This window comes from Nymphaea colorata, chromosome 10 (genome assembly GCF_008831285.2).
Source record: "Nymphaea colorata isolate Beijing-Zhang1983 chromosome 10, ASM883128v2, whole genome shotgun sequence".
NCBI lineage: Eukaryota > Viridiplantae > Streptophyta > Magnoliopsida > Nymphaeales > Nymphaeaceae > Nymphaea > Nymphaea colorata.
Window position 1 is genome coordinate 14,924,958 of NC_045147.1, and position 18,507 is coordinate 14,943,464.

Sequence of the window (18,507 nt, forward strand, 5' to 3'; positions counted from 1 at the left end):
AATTGTTTTTCACTTTCAATGTTTTTAAAAGTAATTTGGTTGGATATTCAATTCAAATCTAATCCATTGACATCTCTATTCGATGATGATGGTGTTGTAAATCTGATCAAATCTAATTCGTTTATTAAGTTGAGTTGCCTGGTTGTGACCTGAAAGTGAATAATTTGTTCATTATTTTTCCCATACCGGTTCTTCAAGGCACACCAATGTTGTCATAATTGACTTGAATCATATGATTCGATTCAACGGCCGATTTAAGAGGAGGCATCAGCCTTTAACTACTTTTTTTTTTTCCGAGTGTTAGTTATCATTTACTGACTTTCTAAGTGATATCATCAATTAATTAAGTTAATTAAAAGAAATGAACATAATGTTCATATTTAGCTAGTTTATATACATGACCACCTGGTTTATGTGACTAAATGACCGACGATACTTGCTCTACACATGTAGCTGTTTCCGCGCGCAAGATGAAAAGGAAAAAGTTGTCTCGCTGAGGTGCAAATAGTTAGGATTCGGCTGGGGATTCATAATTTATGATTGTTTCATATTTCATTTGAGTTCTCAAGTTGTTAGCTATTCAGGATCCGATCCATTGGGTATTGGAAGGGGAAGAAATCGGAAGAGGAGGAAGACGCAATTTTTGTCTTGTTGGCCTTCGTTGACGAGAGAAGCCGGAGGGAGGAGGGAAGGGAGATCGGGGTTTCGCACGCAGAGAGAGAGAATGGCGGCGAAGTGCCTGCATCGAATGTTTCTGGCTGTTGTATTGTGCTGCATTAGCGTTAGGTGTGTGCAAGGGATTTGGCTTAGCCTTCCTGCCACCGGAACCAAGTGCGTGTCGGAGGAGATCCAGGCAAACGTCGTCGTCTTGGCCGACTACGCCATCGTCTCCGACGAGAACGCCCATGATACCCAGTTCGTCTCCGTCAAGGTGTGCTTCAGTTTTCCCTTCTATTACTTACTTGTCTTCTTTTTCATGTTGTGCTGTGCGTGTGCTTCGGTGGTTTTAGATTGGTTGTTGAAGAGGGTTGTCGGTGTCTCTATGGATCTCGTAAGAACTCGATTGGGCGGAAAATACGTTTGCTTCGGATTCATTTCGAGTTCTGCCATTTATGATGTCAATTTATCTGCTATTGTTAAGTTGATGATTGGCGTGAAGCACCGGTATCTCTCCTTGTCTAGCTTCTGGCAGACGTGTTTCTTTTTTATTTCGATTTCGCTTTTTAAATGGTCTTATTTTAGAAATCCCTTTATTTCTGATCAAAAACATAGATGGGGTCCCGATAATGATGACCGAATTGATCGCTGCGTTTTCGACTTTTATAAGAAGATGAAGAGAAAAGAGTGTGAATGAGAACAATGGAAGAAGGTAGTAGAAGACGAAGGGACAAAAGTTCTTGGAATAAGGGCAAGACCATTAGAAGGGGGAAAAGAGGATAGAATCGTGGGTTTGAGGTTGCTTAAAGGGAGAGAAAGTGTATCCCCGGAAGGAAGGTTGATGAGGTTGTCACAAGGAAGAGAAAGGGTGCAGTGCTGGGTGAAAGCGTGATGAGCTAGTCCGGAATCTATTTGGACTATTTTTTTCATTTCCTTTGGCCGTATAGATGTGGAAACAAGGTTTGGCTTAGAAAAGAACAGTTCTTGAATCACCAAATTCTAACGAATATCTAGGTTTGTTTTTCTGTGATCTAAAAAACAATCGATGAATTTTTTTAAAAGATGATTGTTTGTTCAAGAACATAGGTATGATTGACTCACATCTGTTCCTTGGGGTTGGGTCAAAATTACTTTGGTTGTAAATGGGCCATGCTTAATGTTTTTGAGTTGTTCAGTTTTAGCCTGTTAGGTCATAATATTGAATCAGAAAGTTAGATTCAAAATGGTTTATTGGTTGGTTGTTTCTTTTGTTATTTGTCATGTATCTTCCATTTTCTTTTTCATAATATTGAATCAGAAAGTTAGGCTCACAATGGTTTCTTAGTTGGTTGTTTCTTTTGTTATTCACATATCTTCTATTGTCTTTGCACCAAATTGACTTGGCCTCCAAAGGTCAACTTGATAAAAAAGTATAGTGAATCCTTCAGAGAACACCAATGTTCTTGGAGGGAAACTCTCTACCTAGTTGAGAAAGAGGAAATGGTAGCTAAATTATTTCATCTTATCCTTGTCTTTCAACCAATTTTTGCAGCTCAATCGATAATAATTTCCTTTTTTGACAATGTCTTCCATAGGAAGAACATAGGAAGAACAATTAGCTTGGATGCCTATGCACTCATGAGCATTCACGGGGCTTAGGCTTGCTGAGGGGCATTTATCCAGCACCCAATCTTCTGCAAGCAAGTCCTGCACATTGATTAACCCGCTTGACTACTCCAAAAATATAATGTTCATCTCGGTGTTTAAGTAATCCCACTGCGCCATGTTGGTGCCTATTTGTCACTGTTGGCACATGGACATTGGGGCAGCCTTTAAAGCTCCAGTTCCACACTCCCATGGGGATTCCCAGATCAAGCCAGTTCTGCACTGCTGTTCTATCCCCTTCTTTCCACTTCCTGTGCAAGGAAAATTCTTTGCATTGCGGCCAGAAAACTTCTGGTTTTTCCAGTTTTTTGCTATGTCTTATTGTGCAGATGTACCTGACCAGTACATGCAAACAATTTTTTCACACTTTTGGAGTGTCTTATTTCTGAATCTTCTTTTGTTCCAGCTCAAGCATCCCTCATTGACATAGTTTAGTGAGTGCCTTGCACTCAAACAATAAATGCCTTTCGTCTTCTTTTTCCCTGTGGTTAGATCTATCAGTCATGGACTCAGTCAAAGAAATGTTTCTAGCTTGCTGCAGGTCTCACACTGCCACTGATGAAGTTAAAGCCTGTAATACCAATTGCTGTAGGAATTGCATTTGGTTGGCATATGGTTGTTTGAACAGCCTCATCTACATCTGTCTCTATTTAACAAGAATTCATATGATTCTCGTAATGTTCCTCTTTATGTTGAAATTCATTAGGGCCCATAGAGTCCAAATGATGGGATTAGGGTGAGCTATGTGCTGTTTGAACTACTGGTTTCAAGTGTAATCTGATATTTGTTGGCAGAAAAAAGTGATTTGATTCCCATAATATTCATCCTTAGAAATTTATTGGGATCCATAGAGTCTACGTTTTTACCCACGTCCCACAGGCCTCCAAATGCCTGGATGAACCAAGCATTTGTTCTGTTTGAACTTTGAAGTAATCATTTCAAGTGGTGATCTGATGTTCGTTGGCAGAAATACTTGAACATATCCTTTTTGTTTTGGTACCTTTCCTGTTGCTGTGGTGCTAAGAAATTTACTCACATGTAATGATTAACCATTGGAAAGAATCATAGAAGAGATATTCAACCAGAGAAGGTTTTTTCTTGAATGTCATGCTACACTTCTGCAACCCATTTGAAGGAGTAAAAACTTGTCTGATGGACTGTGAGGAGCTGCTTGATACTAGCAGTCTAGAGTGGCCCTTTTATCAAAGAAGTGAAAAAAAGGAGAAGAAAAACTACAAGCAGTGTCTTATGGGCCTATTACAAGTCTGGTGCAAACACCTTTCTGCAACATACTTTGACCTTCAAAGAAGTAAGTTTCAGAAAAAAGAAGATAGGTGGTTTGTTCTGGAGCAAGAACTCCTTGGCTTATGTGAGTATATAACTAGGTCTGCACAGTAAGTCGAGCTGTTCGAGCTCCACTTGAACTCATTTCCATGGAATGAGTTGGGCCTGAGCTAGGGAAGCTTGGCTTGCATGAACTTGAATAGGCTCATTTAAAGCTCATATATCACGAGGTCTTTCCCTATCTTATCACAAAAAACACTTTTGGTGTACTGGCTATCTTGGTTGCACCCTTCATGGTAAGTCTTTGGCTCAAACCTCCCTGTTGGCATTTCTTTTATGATATCAGAAAAAGGAGAATCTTTTTTAATACTTATCTCAATCTCTCTTAGGCTCATTCAGCCAAACTCAAGCCCAACATGAATTCAGGCTGAGCTTGAGGCAGACTTTTTAGGGCTTGACCCGATTTCAAAATCTTACCTCAGCTTAAACTCAGCTTGTGAACACCCTTATACGTAACTACTACCTTACATTTACAATAGCAGAAGCCTCAACTTCCTGTTTTTTACTCTCTAAGGATAGGAGAAATGCTAATCCAACATGCCTGTTGACAAATATAGCTTTTTGTGTATAAAAAATTTAAGGTAGCTTTAATTAATCACAAAAGTCTGATGTTCTTCCTCTATACTTTGCAAAATATAATTCTCTGTGACACATGCCCAAAAGAGAGGCTCTCAAGACTCAAACTAAGGTAGTTATCATGGTTCTATTAAGAGCAATCTTAAACTTATGATTCATTAATTGATATTGAAGGAATGTCAAACCAATTTTTCATTGTGTTCTTTAAGCTATTACGCTGAAGGGCTTATCATGTTCACCCTATATTTTAATGTTTCCTGCACGAGCTTTGTTATTTTTCCTTTTTTGGGAGTCCAATAAAACAAAAGAAGAAAAAGAAAAAGGACAACAAAAAGTTACTCAGTCGAATATTAGATGAAAGTTGAAACCTGCAATTTGGATTAATATGTCATAAGTTCTTGTTGGCCATACCTGATTATGTGTGGTGCATGACTGAAGTATCTGTTCTGTATTTGACTTTGATGGTTCATGCTCGACACGTGAATGGCTATACCTCCACTGCATTGTTTCTTCTATAGCTTGTTTAATGGGAGCAAAAGCTGATGGAAAGCACAGTTTGGCCATCCAAACACCAATGAATACTTACAGTTTAAAACCAGGTTTCCTAAAAACATTAATTTGTTGGAAATTCTGGTTCTTCCAAAACCTAGTTTTGTTTCCTTGACCTTCAAACAGGATGTATGCTCTATAAAGATTCCATGAAGTTGGATTTTCCAGCTAGTTTTATGACGTCCTCCACGAATTCTTTAGTTTTTCAATGGAGCATTGCTGCCTTCTGCTTAAAATCTTGTTTAATAATGTTGACATCTTCTATAATCCATTTGGTTGCCTTGAGGCTGGTTGATAGTCTGACTGCAGTCAGATTCACTGGTTTTATCTTTTCTATTGGTGTTGTTCATTTTTGGATTGGATTTGTGGAACTTGTGAAACCATGACATAGAAATTGTGGCATGCTTTTCTGGTAGTAGAATAGCAGGCACTGGTTTTTGTTTGTTGAAAGCCTTGTCCGAAACATTTTATTCCAGAAGTGGTCGCAGTGGGCTTCGTGCTGATTCCAGTTGATTAGCTAGCTCCGTAATCTCACTTTTGCAATTATTATAAGTTACAGAGAGGGAAAAATAGTCAGATCTAGGTTTTCATGTTTAGGACAGTTAGACTACTAGTTGATTAATAAGGAATCAAATTGCACGAAATATCATGAATATACCATCTGTAATTTCTAAGAAGAACATGTTACGGCTTGTCTTTTATTCATCGCTTGCACTTGGCTTAAAACAGGGTGTTTCTTTTTCAGGTGACATCACCTTATGCAAATATACTCTATCACAAGGAAAATGTGACATCTGGTCAATTTGCTTTCACAACAACTGAGGCTGGTAACTACCTAGCATGTTTCTGGTTAGAAGGGAACCACAATGGCTTGGGAGCAAATGTCAACATTGACTGGAAGATTGGAATTGCAGCAAAGGATTGGGAATCTGTTGCAAGAAAAGAGAAGATTGAGGTAATGTACTTGATAATCAGTTTCTTTTATCTGGCATTTGCCTGTTATTCTCATTTCTGCATTCATGGCTTTGCTTTACTGTTCTGGAGCAAACAATCTGTTTTTATGCTTCAACCTTTAATGAATAAAAAATAATAAAAAATATATGTTAAATAATAGATGCACTTTTATTGAAACAACTATGATTGGACTCTAGGTTTTTTGCAACGATGGAAGTGCCACCTTTTATAGTGGTCATCCAACGAGTTCCTTTCTTTTTTTCCAGTGACCAACTACCTTACATGTCTGATAGGGTAGAGAGTGACCATATTGTACAGATGATTTTACAGTGACCATATCTTAGTCTTTTGTAAGTTCTTGATCCTTTTTTTTCAATCGGTTGTATATAAATTTGGCTGTTTGACTAGACATCTCAATCTACTTTACAGTTTTACATGCACGACATACCAAATTAGGGAAATTCAACTTTTTGTTGAATATGTTATGACTGACAAAACTAAGCAGCATATTTGAGTACTTTCGTCTCTTTTCGGGTATGCTTAACCACAAGATATTAATTTTCTATTTGATATCTGTCATAGGGTGTAGAACTGGAGCTGAGAAAATTGGAGGGACAAGTTGAAGCTATCCATGAGAACCTTTTGTACCTAAAGGGCAGGTAAATATTCTATTTGAGTTCAAGCTGTAGGATTTGATAGAAAAATTCAATTAATAATTGGATTTTGGCAAAGAATTCTCTCAATGGATCCAGTGTGCAGACATTTGAATCGAATTACGTGAAAATAAGGATGTATTTGTTTTTTCCTTTTACATTGTAACAGGCATATCCCAGCCTGAATCCAATCCACTGATGTTTCTTTAGACTAATACTGGCCGATGGGACGGTGTTTTAGCTATTACATTTGCCTACGTTGATGGCAATGATTTAATGAATGCAGGGAAGCGGAAATGCGGATCGTGAGTGAACGAACAAATGCACGAGTGGCCTGGTTCAGCATCATGTCACTTGGTGTTTGCATTGGGGTGTCGGTTTTGCAGTTGTGGCACCTAAAGCGCTACTTTCAGAAGAAGAAGCTTATTTAAGATGATGCTTGACACAGGTCATGCTTTATACCAGTTTAATTTTATTTTTTTTTAACATCTTGGGCTTCTACGTCAATTTGAGATGTAACAACCAATTTGGAAGAATATTCTGTAAAATGTAGACACCTTCTTGCAGACCCTTGATGGATTTTCTTCTTAGCAGGTTTTGCCAACAAGTTCCGTTGATAATTGAAAATTGCAAACTTTATGGTAACTTAATTGCATGCCATATTCAATTTGCTTGCCATTTTCTATGGAAAGTTTGGGATATATCCACAATTTCACGTGTGGTATATGTCCCATTTATGGCTAATGACAATACAAATAAGAATCACATTATTCAATCTTGACTTTCCTATTCCGATTCTTGAACCTGCAAATTTCTTCAAAGAATTTGTCGGCGCTCTCATTGCAGTTCTTCATTTGGGAGACCCTAATTACCATCCTTCGGAGTCGCCTGCTATGCTTGACCAAGGATTCAAGTGTGTTCATCTTCTGTTCTGCATTTAGAGGAGATCTGACTGTGATAAGCACCTCTTCAAGATTGGGAATTGCAAACCCTGAATCTATCTGCAAAATTGTCTCAAAGTTAGGCAGACTCGACAACTGAAATAGTTTGTAACTGCGGCTCACATGTTAAAAATGCCTTACATTTCTTAAGCTATTCTTTTGGCACAGCGCAGCGAACATAGCACCATGGATCTCAAATTTGGTTATCTTTTTATGTGCATTGAAGAATTCCACCAGGTCGACCTCTGGAAATGGCTGCAGGCGATCAGAGTCACCACTGAATTCAATTTTCATAACCAGATGTTTCACCTCCGTTGCCGAACACAGAACTGAATTTACAGCATCCCAACACCATTGCACCCCCCTCATGGACAAAAACTCTAAAGAGCTCAGCTTCCCAGTTTCTACCTTGATGATTTTACCTGTTGTTGTGCACAGCGACCACCATCAGATACCATGTTAGAAAAAAGTCATTGCAGTCGTCGCAAAATGTGAAAGGGCACTCGTTGATTATGCAGGAAATCATATTTCAGTCCGACATATTTGATTTATGAAAGATTTCTTTATGATAAAAATAATAATGGAATCTGAAATCAGGTCAAGCCAAATTCAGCTTGTCAACAAAACAGAGAACAAACTTTGAGTAGTAGAATAATCCTTCTTGCAAGCAAAACCCTTGAGGCATCCACTCCAGTATCCAAGATATATTAAATACTAGTGGAACAAAGGTGTACAAACAGAACAAAGATATCCTTAACCTAAAATTGCCGAGTTCATAAATTCCAAAGGAACCCTAAAGGCGACTGGGACATGAGGCCTACCACGCACCTCCATTCCCGAACCCCTAGCTATCAAAAAACCCCGTTTCCGTTGTCTAACTTCCGCTTCAGAGATTGGTTTTCTTTCCAGGCTTCTCTGTTCTAAACACTTTTCATTTAAACCGCCGGCATTCAATAAAAGATTAATTTTTTTTTTCCTGAGATCGCAAATTTAATCCTAAATTTATCCAAGCAAATCTGAAAGACATGCAATACTCTTCTATCGTTTACATTTCCTATCACCGAATCTAGAACTGATCAATTAGTCGTTTTTCGGCACACATGACGGAACTTGGAAGGTTTCGATTTTCCAAAGAGGAAAGCGAGGGGACGCAGAAAGAAAGATGGGAAAAAGAGAAAAGACCTGCGCTGTTTGCGATGGAGAGATGTTTCAGATGCTGGTTATGATGAAGGCGAATCCGGTCGGCCCCTTGTATCTCAAGCCACCGTAGCTTCGGAGCGTTCACGGACACGGAGCAATCACCGAGGCCGTAGAAATCCAACCTGCACTCCTGTAGCTGCTGCATCTCCAGAGAGACAGTCCTAACCCCATCGCACCCGAGCAGTGCCAGGTTAACCAAATTTGGACACGAGCGAAGAAGGTCGGATAGAGAGGGATTGGTGAGGCGTGCCCCCACTATCTCCAGGGTGTGCAGTCGCCGGAGCGTGCACCACCGAGGCGGATCCGTCAGGAGGACGCCCCATAGTTTCAGGGTCTCCAACCCACTGACTCGGCTGATGCAGTCCAACTGGGTGGACCTCGCAGTTGTCGACGACGACGGTCTCTTCTCCCCCAGGTTGTCCACCCGAAGCTCGAGCCGCCTCAGTCCAGGACTTCTATCTAACCAAGAGCTCAGGCTGTCAACGGGGAAGGGGCAGAAGATGACCAACTCCTCCAAATCCAAACTCGACAAAATCATTCTCCCAACAATGGCGTCCGACTGATAATCATCAAAAGAGTTCCTCGGAAAATAGAGGCTCCTTATGAAAGGGATCGAGTTCTTCCATCGTTTCGACACACAAGTGCAGGACGCTACGTCTCGTGCGTTTTGAATGTAAGAAAGAATGCATTGGATCAACTCGTCAGGTAAGGCGTCCATCGACTAGATGCGACCAGAAAGGAAGAAGGAGAAGAAGTAGGAAAACGAAGAAAAAAAAAAGGTAGCCTTGGTGCTACTGAATCCAGCAGACAAGAACCAAGACTCCCAACAACTCAAAACAGTGGTAGACGGGAAGCAATACAAAATGGATCACGGCTTCCTGGCCGTGAGAGGAACAGAATAGAGAGAAGACGGGTTGACGCCGGAACAGGCTGAGCGGCTTCGTTTGCTTGTCAACATTCCAGGCTCAGAAAATGAAAACTTGCCGAAGGTGAGATACCGAGGGAAGAAGAGAGGGATAATCGAAGAGGACGGCGGCTGCTTCCGTATACGATGGGGCACCAGACCACCAACAGGCAGACCCAACAACAGGGAAGACCAGAACTCTTGCGAGAGCGAGAACTGGCGGGTATATAAAATCCACGGCCCGCTCTCTTCAAATTTCAAACGAGAGAGAGAGAGCGGACAAAAAATTGGTATTAACAACGGCACCACCCAAAGATTTTCTTTCAAATGTTTGAATGAAGATTTCGAGCTTCGAGTATGAAAAGGGTCCAAAAATTTGGACCGACGGGTGGATGGGACTAACTCAGAACTTCCCTTTCTTAGTAACCAACATTTTGATCGTAATCCCAAGCATGTGCTTCTCGTTTATCAGTTTTCTAAAGACTATCTGGTGATGATGACCTACTTTTACCTTCGGACTTAACTTTGTTAAAAACTTAGTCCTACTAAGTGAAAAGAGAATTTTTTTTTTTTTTTAGAGCCTAAACAGATGAGTTCTTAGAAGGCTAATATCTATGATTACGATTCTCACATGTTCCCTAATGGCAAATTAAGACTTGTGCTCGTGTTTGATAAGTGAGCTAATGTTGGTCTCGCATTAGAAAAATCCAAACAAGTGGATTGCTTGGTAAGTTTGAAACCAAAGGTGAAAACCTTCTCTGACTCAAAATTAGGTTAAAACAAGTAGGTTTTTGGGCGGTCTTTTCCTTCTGTCCTTATTTCAATTTAACCGCAAAGAATTTAAGTTCACCACCTCCCTCTCCCTCCACCTTCCGCCCACCATTATCAGTCGCGGATCGCACAATTTTTTCTAGCCTTTTATGGTCGGAGCTAGCCGAAAATGGTGGGGCTGATACCATTTGAGCTGGATAATGCCGGTTCAGTCAATCTTCTTTATTGGGTTCTATTGGGCATCCGTCCAACTGTGATCAAGAAAAGGCTGCGGCTACTTGATTTTTTGTTTGAATCTTTGGAAAGCAGCCACCATTTGCTTTTCTTGTTGCACCATTTTAATTTTCGTTGACAAAATATCATTTGGCACCTAATCATGCCAAATTAGGTTTTTGGCAAAGCTGATAAACCCAAGACATCATAGTTCACTAACAAAAACTCAGTTTTTTTTTTTTTTGTGTCATCGAGCCGCTTTGGATGATCAGGAGGTTAATAACCCATCGTTTGAAGAAGGCCCGAAAGTTCCTCATTTCTCTTGTTTTTAGGGTTTTAAGCTATGTCGAAACCTAGATGAGGTACAATACACCATTCAACTCAAGAGTTGGAATCTCATCTTTATACAGCATAGGAGAATAACACCCACAAAAATCAAATACGAAAATCACCCACCTGCCCAACCAGTTATGTATGTCCTTCAAACAAAGCAAATATTGTCACTTGTCACTTTGAAAAGAAAAAGTTACTTTTTACCTTTAATATATAACTGTCTAAACAATCTGATTTCATTGTTCGATGGGCCATAATGTTTTAACATGTTCTTATGTTAGACGAGTTCATATATTTTCCCCAGCACTCGCAAGTGAATCTATCAAGATCTTCAATTTTTATCCATAAGATGTAGTATATGGCGGTGTGCCTTTGATTGAATACATCAAAATTGAAAACAGTATAATATATTTTGCAACAGTTAACTCGAATAGTTGCTAATAGCAACCAGAAGACAGAACATTAACCTTCAAAATGCAGCAAAGACAATGTCCATGAAACTGGCTAATGATAAAGATGGTGGCGCCGTAAAGTGTAATTGGTTGGAAAGAAAAAGCATGTATCGTTAGTGTCTCTTGGATATAATGTTAAAAAAAAAACTCCCAATTTTAATCTTCTTGTGCTTTTTGCTAGAAGTGCTGAAACAACGATTACATTTCCTCATAGCTTCCATTAAAATCTTAAACAATTTGAAGGATATGAGGATGATATCCTTTTCTTTCCAATGCACAAACGCTTTTCAACTTACAAAAGCAATGTTCTAAAGTACAAGTTCCCATGTATTCCAACATGGAAATACTTAGCTTGTGACCCAACGACCGAGCATTGTTAGCGAAAAAGAAACCCATATAATAAACATTAAAAAAAAGTGAGGTTTGCCTCTTTAGGACTGTGACCCGAAGTATTGCCCTGTATGGGAATTCTCCACTTGAATATAAATTGAAAATTTCTAATTTCTTTTGGCTTCATGTTCAGTTTTGGGTATACATAAGTACATACATCAAACTATATATATTGAATGGTGACTGTGTTTGATATACTTTCTTCTAGTGCGGTATAAATAAAACTAGTTTTAGACACAGTGCCTTTTATAATAGCAGCCGCTAGCTGAATATGGATTCGTTAAGTAACAAGTGGTAGAAGGTTCAAGAGTTGGATGTATAATAACTTAATTAGATTTCCAGAAATGTTGTATCAATGCAAACCGTAAGATACTTTCTGCTTGAAAGATGGAAATAACCGGTGAATGTCATTCAATCCCCAAGTTCAGTTCATCATCCGCATGCGGAGTTCAAGGGGCATTTAGAATCAATGTTTGAATAAGATCCAATATCTAGACTCATATCTGGACAACTTCAGCCTGATAAATGCGTACAAACTCTGTGTCTCTGAATTGAGAACTGAGATGGCTCGGTTAAGAAGTGCGGCTACGAGTGCCCATTGGTTACTCTCAAGGTGGATGAGTAAGAGTGCAAGAAATTAATGGTGTACGTGCAGGAGGCAATCCAAGGAGGAATGTAAGCCGACTTTAGGGCCCCGTTTGATGGCAGGGTAAATTTTTGAGTGGTAAATTTACCATGAATTTTTTTTTTTTTGGAAAAATATACATAAGGAAGAAAATCGATTCTTCTAACTCCAGACCATGTTTGATGGCCTGAAAGTTTTTTTTTCTGTTAAAAAATTCGCTACTTTTGGCGCACAGGAAAAAAAAGCACAGATACATGATTTTACCGTTGTGTTTTCAACAGTGTAACGCCACTTCAAAAATATAAGAAACGTAAATTAGTTCTTCTCAATTAACAGAGAAGATACATGAACAGGATCGTGAGTATTGCAAGGCTAATTGCAACGAAGCCATCTCCACATTGTTGACTTCGTAGATGCATGGAATCTGTGACAGAATACACAGAACCAATAGTCTTCTCTTAGATTATAACTAGTTAATGCACAAAATGACGCAAAGAATGCCCATTTTATGAAAAAATTATTTACATCAATTACCTACTTCACGCATACAGGTAATGCATGTTGAGTATGTTGCATACGGACTTGGCTTTGAGCTGTTGCAACGCCCCGTTTTGCAAATGTAGAACATACTAAACTCTACTGTTGAGATACTAAACTCTACATTTGCAACGCCCCGTTTTGCAAATGTAGAACATACTAAGCTCTACTGTTGAAATAGCAATGACACAAGTTCAACTTTTAGAATATGTGATCGGTCGATATACAAAGCCAATTACACATACATCTCACCAGAGGTAGATCTTCACATGCTTTTTTTTTTGTTCACCTATTCTCATATAGCAAGATATGAAAAGAATTCGTTTGCAGCTAGACTTAATTTCACTTTTCGGCTTTTGCTTGTGACTGGTTGTATGATTCCATGAAGGATATATCATGGGCATTTTTCTCACTGATATTACCAAAAAGGCTGAAAGTGAAATATTTTCATCGGATGAAAGGAAAGTCTTTATTAAGTGTAGAATGGTCACTTAATATATTTTAATCTTTTTTTCCATGAAGTGTGAACTATTTTATGAACTATTTTTTTCATCCATAAGGAAAATTGCTCTCAAGTTTCACAAATGCAACTGTAAAAAAAAGAGGTATTTTACCCACAACTTTTCATAGTACTCGAGGACACAGAAAAGAATAGTGTTGCTTAAAGTAAATGGCATCAAGACAACAAACAACTATCATAGTTGGTTAGGGTTTTACCATGCGCTAGTGTTTTACCTTTGATGTAGCGGCTATCAACGATCCTCTAACCAACCAGCATGAACATTTCACAACAAACAACTGATAGTTGGTTAGGGTTTTACCATGCGCTAGTGTTTTACCTTGCGCCGAGCAATATTGAGATCCTCTGGTTTGACGAATAGGTGGCCTTCTTGGATGTGCCAGCAGACATCGGATTTGACAGAAAATTTTACCCTGATTCATCGGATTCAACAGGAAAAATTTTTATGTGTTTGATTTCATAGTGAAAAGCGGTACCAAAATGGCAACTTCCTCCCCATCCACAGTAATTGTTTCACAGCCAAAGATGATATTTCAATGGTTAAGAGTGAACACTTAAGGTCATGCAAGAACGCAAGGGATGTGTGAAGCACGCAGACACCATGCTAGGCTCTCCTTAAGATTAGCATTTCTCTAGACTTCAGGAGCAGGGCGTCAAATTCAAGGTAACTTGGATAACGTATTCAACTTTTTGTGAAAATGAGAGAGAAGTTTACTGCTGTGTGCCATACGTTCTTAAGTCGACCCCGAGTATAAGTAGAGGCAGCGGTGGAAATACACGGGGGCTGTTCATTGCCCACACCAACCTACCCAAAATTTTATGGAAAACATTTAAAATTGCATTGTGATGAATTAGAAATTATATGGGATGCCAACTTCAGGTCTGAGGTAATGACTCTCCTCAGCCAAAGAATTCCTAACTCCGCTAATGAATGTAGGTAGGCGGTAGTGGGACTCGTTCTCAACGTCGATCAAGGTAATCTATGAGTGGCATAGAGCATAGGAACTCCAACTAAAGGGTGGTGGACCCATGGGAACAATCTTGGTTCATTTCAATGGCAGCGCTATTTGTTGGCTGGTGCGGGACATTGCCCATGTCAGCTCAACAAAAATTTTATTATAGCATCTCGAGACCACATTGACATAAAAATTACATGTCATGCGCACACCAAACTTATCTCGCCAAATCAAATGTCCCTTAGTTAAAAAACCATCAAATGTCCCTTAGTTAAAAAACCATTGTTCGATCATATACCCAAACCTAGAAAGAGATTTGTTAGCTGCCTAGGTACGTAGGTTGATCGAACCTTTCAGTTATGTTGGTACATAGGTTGCAAATGTATCTAGTTTATTAGCTGTTTGAACTCGTGTGGCCTAAGAGTTGTGGGGCTTTCATGATTTGGATCAATTTTCTGGGGTCCTTAGCGACATGCACCCAGCCATTTTGAGACTGAAAATTTGAGGCCTTTTTCCCTCCCTGAGATTACCAACCTCGTAATCGAGAGGATGGTTCAGGAAAGGAAGAACTTTGAGGATTAAAAAAAAAAGGTTACATAAAGAATATCTGAAAAGCAAAGTTGTAACACGGGTGGGTGTGAGATTAATCTGTGTCGCTTTAAAGAAGATCTAAAAAGGTTACAATGCCCTCATATACCACATTTTGATCTAAAAAGGTTACAATGGGCTCATATACCACATTTTGATCAGAATCGTTTAAAGAATATCTAAAAAGGTTACCATACCCTCATTTTGATCAGAATCATCTACTGTCGATTTTAATGAGATCAAACAATAGAGATTAAGTTGTAATTATAAAAGCTAAGTTATTTTTCAAGAGCCTAAAATACCCATCAAAGAAGAAAATGAATAGTCTTTAAGAAAACTCATTTGTTCCCTTCTTTCACCCTCACTTTCTCTTCCTTGAGGGTATTTCGGATTGTTAAAAGCAGCTTGACTTTTATATCTACAACTTACATCTACTATCTGATTTTCTTAGGATCAATGATTTAGATAATTCTCATATAGTCTATTATATAAAAGGTCTGATAACTACCTGTCTTCATATACTTATATATATATATATAAGTCAATGCTGTCATATGCCAAATAATTGTTGAATAGCTACAATTTTAAAATTAGTTGCTAAAAAGGCAAGGCATAAATCTTCAGTAAAGTCACCAACCACATCATAAAGCATGACTAATGCCAATTTACCGATTGTTACCGTTGAGAAAGGCTGGTTTCGCTGGAATTCCAGTTTAAGAGGGCGAAGTCAGGTTACCACATTACAGGCTTCGTAAGTGTTCATGTTCGACTTATATTCGTGAGAGAGCCATAGAGAGTTTTTCTTCCAAGGGAACTACATCACTGGACATTAAGTATATCAGCCTATAAATAATAAATCGTGCAACAGCCAAAAGATACTACAATATTCATCAAATTTTAATGAAAAAAACATTTCACTTGCATTCAAACAAGGTAGGCATGATAAGAGGAGGATGAATTTGGACATGGCAGGAATATCGACTCACATTGGCAGCCAGTTTTCAGACAAAAAACTAGTCAGTTTCTAGCCTTGGATAGAAGTTTCTTACCAGACTTTGAGATCTTTCTTGCTATTCATTGTAGAAATATTTCATAGATAAATCTGCTTCCGTCTTTAAAATTCAGTTATAATAACTTAAAAACATAAAATTTGTTTCCTATAAATGCCTTGCGTTGCGTCTTTCCTTTGCTGCTGCTATAAATTTATCGTTGCATGAGAAGTATTGCTTTCAATTTCAAACAACAAGAGCGAAGGAATCGCGTGTTCCAAGGATGCAAGGAGGACTACCACGTGGTGGGGGAAATTGATGGGAAGGCGGTACCTCTACCCACCCACCGCTTTTCTCCGCCTTGACCGACCTTGGAATTTTTTTAAGGACATAATTCCCCATTCTTTAATAAAACATCTACCATAATACCACCTTGTAGCGGATCAGGTTGAGGATAAGGTGCCGCCGTACAATAAACTGGACATTAATGCCGTGGAGAAAAAGCAAAGGGGCCGAACAGACAATGTATATGTTTAATAAGGGGGACCGAACGGACAATATGTATCTTGAAGATTACGATGTCCGAATGAAAAAGAAAGCGAGAGTGGGTAGGCCGGGGCCCCGGCCTTCTGCCTCCTTCATCCTCCCCGTTTAACTGCTCCTCTTCCGCCGTTCTGCTTCTTCGGGGGGAGAAAGAAGGAGGGAGAGAGAAAGAGAGGGAGTGTCTGTGTGTAACTGCGTATGTGTGTCTTGTGTTTCCCGCCGAGGGCAGCAGTCGGATTGGAGGATCTGGACTCGGAAGGGAAATGAGGCGGTGCGTAGGCGCCTATGCGCCCGAATCTGAACGAGAGGAGGGTATCGCTGTGAGCCCGCCGGATGATGATCGCCCGATCAGCGATCGGAGGAAGGAACCGTGCGTTGATGATGACTCCAGGTGCAGCAGTACCAGCTCCACCAGCAGCTCGTCGATTGGTCGGAACAGCAGCTCTGGTGCTGGATCCCGCTCCTCCGACGGCGAGGATGGCGGCGAACCGGAGGTGCAGAGCTCGTACAAGGGCCCGCTCGATGCCATGGATTCTCTTGAACAGTCCTTGCCCATCAGGTACAAGGCACAACCCTTTTCGGTTATTGATCGCTGAGTCAGGGTTAGGGTTTTCGAATGCCGTTCTTCCTCCAGATCACAGCTTCTTGGTTAGGATTTCACGAATTTCCGCAACCCCTCTTTTTTGCGGGGTGTTCTGGTATGATTGCAGGAAGGGGATCTCGAAATTCTACTCTGGTAAATCGAAATCGTTCACTAGCCTATCGGACGCCGCGGCGGCCAAGGATTTGACGAAGCCGGAGGACCCTTACAACAGAAAGAGGAAGAATCTTCTTCTCATGAGCAACATTTGGCAGAGGAACCACCATATCGGCCAGTCTTTACGGAGTTCCGGGAGCGGTATCTCGAAGAGGCAAGCCAATTCCTGCCGATGCTTGGTCACGCTCGCCGATACTATGAGCAGCTCGGAGAAGGAGGTGGCTAACGGCGGAGATGAGAAGCTCCGGCAGCAGTTACCCCCACTTCCTCCTGGTGGGATGTCTTCGTCTCGTGCCGGCAACCACGGTAGCAACACGTCGCCACCGCAGTGGTCTTTGGCGTCTAGATCGTTCTCTTTGGTCGATTTACAGGGGTTGACCTCATCAGTGTGCTGCCCGGAGAAGCAAAATAACGCCGTTCATTGATCGTGGGATCTCAACCGTGGTGGTGGGTGGTCGAGTGTTCTTCTCTAACGTTACTCTTTGATGTCTTTCTCTAAAATCCTCACGCTGTTTGTAAATTATCTGTGGCAATCGGAAGCATTACATCCTTTCTTACTGCTTTTTTGTTTTCCAATCCTAAATCGTGCCACAGATTTGCGGCACTTTTTCGAGTCTTAAAGTTGCAGATTTCCCATCTCTATATACCTTTTGAGGCCATGGTTTAGGTCCGGAAAGAACTGTTGGGGGTCCTCGGATTTATTACCAACCAGAATCTGCACCAGGAATCAACTCTACAATAAGCTTTGGACGTCAGAAGCTATACAAACACGCCGAACACTAAACGACAGAAGAGGCAACAGAAAAAAACTTCCAGGGGAACCTCATTCCGCAAACGGAATTTCGTTCTTTCTCCTCCTTCAAAGATTTGGATTTAGTTTTTCAACTTATGATTCAAGATCTTTTTCTTTTTTCATTTTACTGACTTTTTTTCTTTTTTGGCAATTTGCTAGAGTTTCTCCTCTCTCTCAAACCTTAGAATGAGGAATTCCTGGTTCTTATTGCTGGAAGGGACTAATCGTCATCTAGGAATCATAAAAAGGGGAGCGCATTTTCTTCCTCAGATGCATGCTCTTCGGCTCAAACAACGTTTTGTAGTGTCTGCAATCACATCTCTCCCTTTATTCCAACCCATCCCTTCTATTTATTTTATGATTGAGGCTCTCCAGCTCTTGAAGGAGCGTCGGGTAGACGACTAGATAGTACTTTTCAGGGAGCAACAAAAGATGCTAGCTCTAACCAAGGAAGCTGCTATGCCTAGATTTTCACCCGAAGCTGACCGTGAACGTGAAAGTGAGCGAGTTATATCTGCACGGTAGAAGTGATCCATGAAGATGCTTGCTTTCTGTGTTCAACGCAATCGCTACACTATTGACTGGGTGAAATGGCATTGCGAGCCAGATAACTCAAAA

General features: G+C 40.2%; 3 protein-coding genes across 4 annotated transcripts; 2 read left to right on the forward strand and 1 right to left on the reverse strand.

The window, feature by feature from the left end:
• Positions 1-596: 596 nt before the first annotated feature.
• On the forward strand, positions 597-7,022 carry LOC116263419 (transmembrane emp24 domain-containing protein p24delta4-like). Its single transcript, XM_031643175.2, has 4 exons — positions 597-931; positions 5,516-5,725; positions 6,307-6,383; positions 6,664-7,022. Exons 1-4 carry the CDS (start codon positions 725-727, stop codon positions 6,806-6,808), a joined length of 639 nt encoding a protein of 212 aa, XP_031499035.1. The 5' UTR covers positions 597-724; the 3' UTR covers positions 6,809-7,022.
• On the reverse strand, positions 6,897-9,642 carry LOC116263418 (F-box protein At1g10780). Its single transcript, XM_031643174.2, has 3 exons — positions 8,501-9,642; positions 7,460-7,740; positions 6,897-7,378 (listed from the first exon to the last, which is right to left on the reverse strand). The coding sequence occupies exons 1-3, from the start codon at positions 9,234-9,236 to the stop codon at positions 7,145-7,147; spliced, it is 1,251 nt and encodes a 416-aa protein (XP_031499034.1). The 5' UTR covers positions 9,237-9,642; the 3' UTR covers positions 6,897-7,144.
• Positions 9,643-16,378: 6,736 nt separating this feature from the next.
• LOC116261746 (protein OXIDATIVE STRESS 3 LIKE 2-like) lies at positions 16,379-18,009 on the forward strand. 2 transcript variants are annotated; one of them, XM_031640592.2, is made up of 3 exons: positions 16,379-16,898; positions 17,050-17,543; positions 17,691-18,009. In XM_031640592.2, exons 1-2 carry the CDS (start codon positions 16,603-16,605, stop codon positions 17,519-17,521), a joined length of 768 nt encoding a protein of 255 aa, XP_031496452.1. In that variant the 5' UTR covers positions 16,379-16,602; the 3' UTR covers positions 17,522-17,543; positions 17,691-18,009. The 2 variants fall into 2 exon arrangements, with proteins under 2 accessions (XP_031496452.1, XP_031496451.1); XM_031640591.2 differs by lacking the exon at positions 17,691-18,009 and having other exon boundaries at positions 17,050-17,653.
• The last annotated feature ends 498 nt before the right edge of the window (positions 18,010-18,507 follow it).

What these genes read in the sequence shown, in the direction of transcription:
- LOC116261746 (XM_031640592.2), top strand. Translation starts at nt 16,603, where the DNA reads ATGAGGCGGTGCGTAGGCGCCTATGCGCCCGAATCTGAACGAGAGGAG. An exon ending in GAACAGTCCTTGCCCATCAG is followed by an intron (nt 16,899 to 17,049) that starts GTACAAGGCACA and finishes GTATGATTGCAG; the next exon opens with GAAGGGGATCTCGAAATTCT.
- LOC116263418 (XM_031643174.2), bottom strand. Translation starts at nt 9,236, where the DNA reads ATGGACGCCTTACCTGACGAGTTGATCCAATGCATTCTTTCTTACATT. An exon ending in CTCCATCGCAAACAGCGCAG is followed by an intron (nt 7,741 to 8,500) that starts GTCTTTTCTCTT and finishes GCACAACAACAG; the next exon opens with GTAAAATCATCAAGGTAGAA. An exon ending in AAAAGAATAGCTTAAGAAAT is followed by an intron (nt 7,379 to 7,459) that starts GTAAGGCATTTT and finishes ACAATTTTGCAG; the next exon opens with ATAGATTCAGGGTTTGCAAT.
- LOC116263419 (XM_031643175.2), top strand. Translation starts at nt 725, where the DNA reads ATGGCGGCGAAGTGCCTGCATCGAATGTTTCTGGCTGTTGTATTGTGC. An exon ending in CCCAGTTCGTCTCCGTCAAG is followed by an intron (nt 932 to 5,515) that starts GTGTGCTTCAGT and finishes TTTCTTTTTCAG; the next exon opens with GTGACATCACCTTATGCAAA. An exon ending in CTTTTGTACCTAAAGGGCAG is followed by an intron (nt 6,384 to 6,663) that starts GTAAATATTCTA and finishes TAATGAATGCAG; the next exon opens with GGAAGCGGAAATGCGGATCG.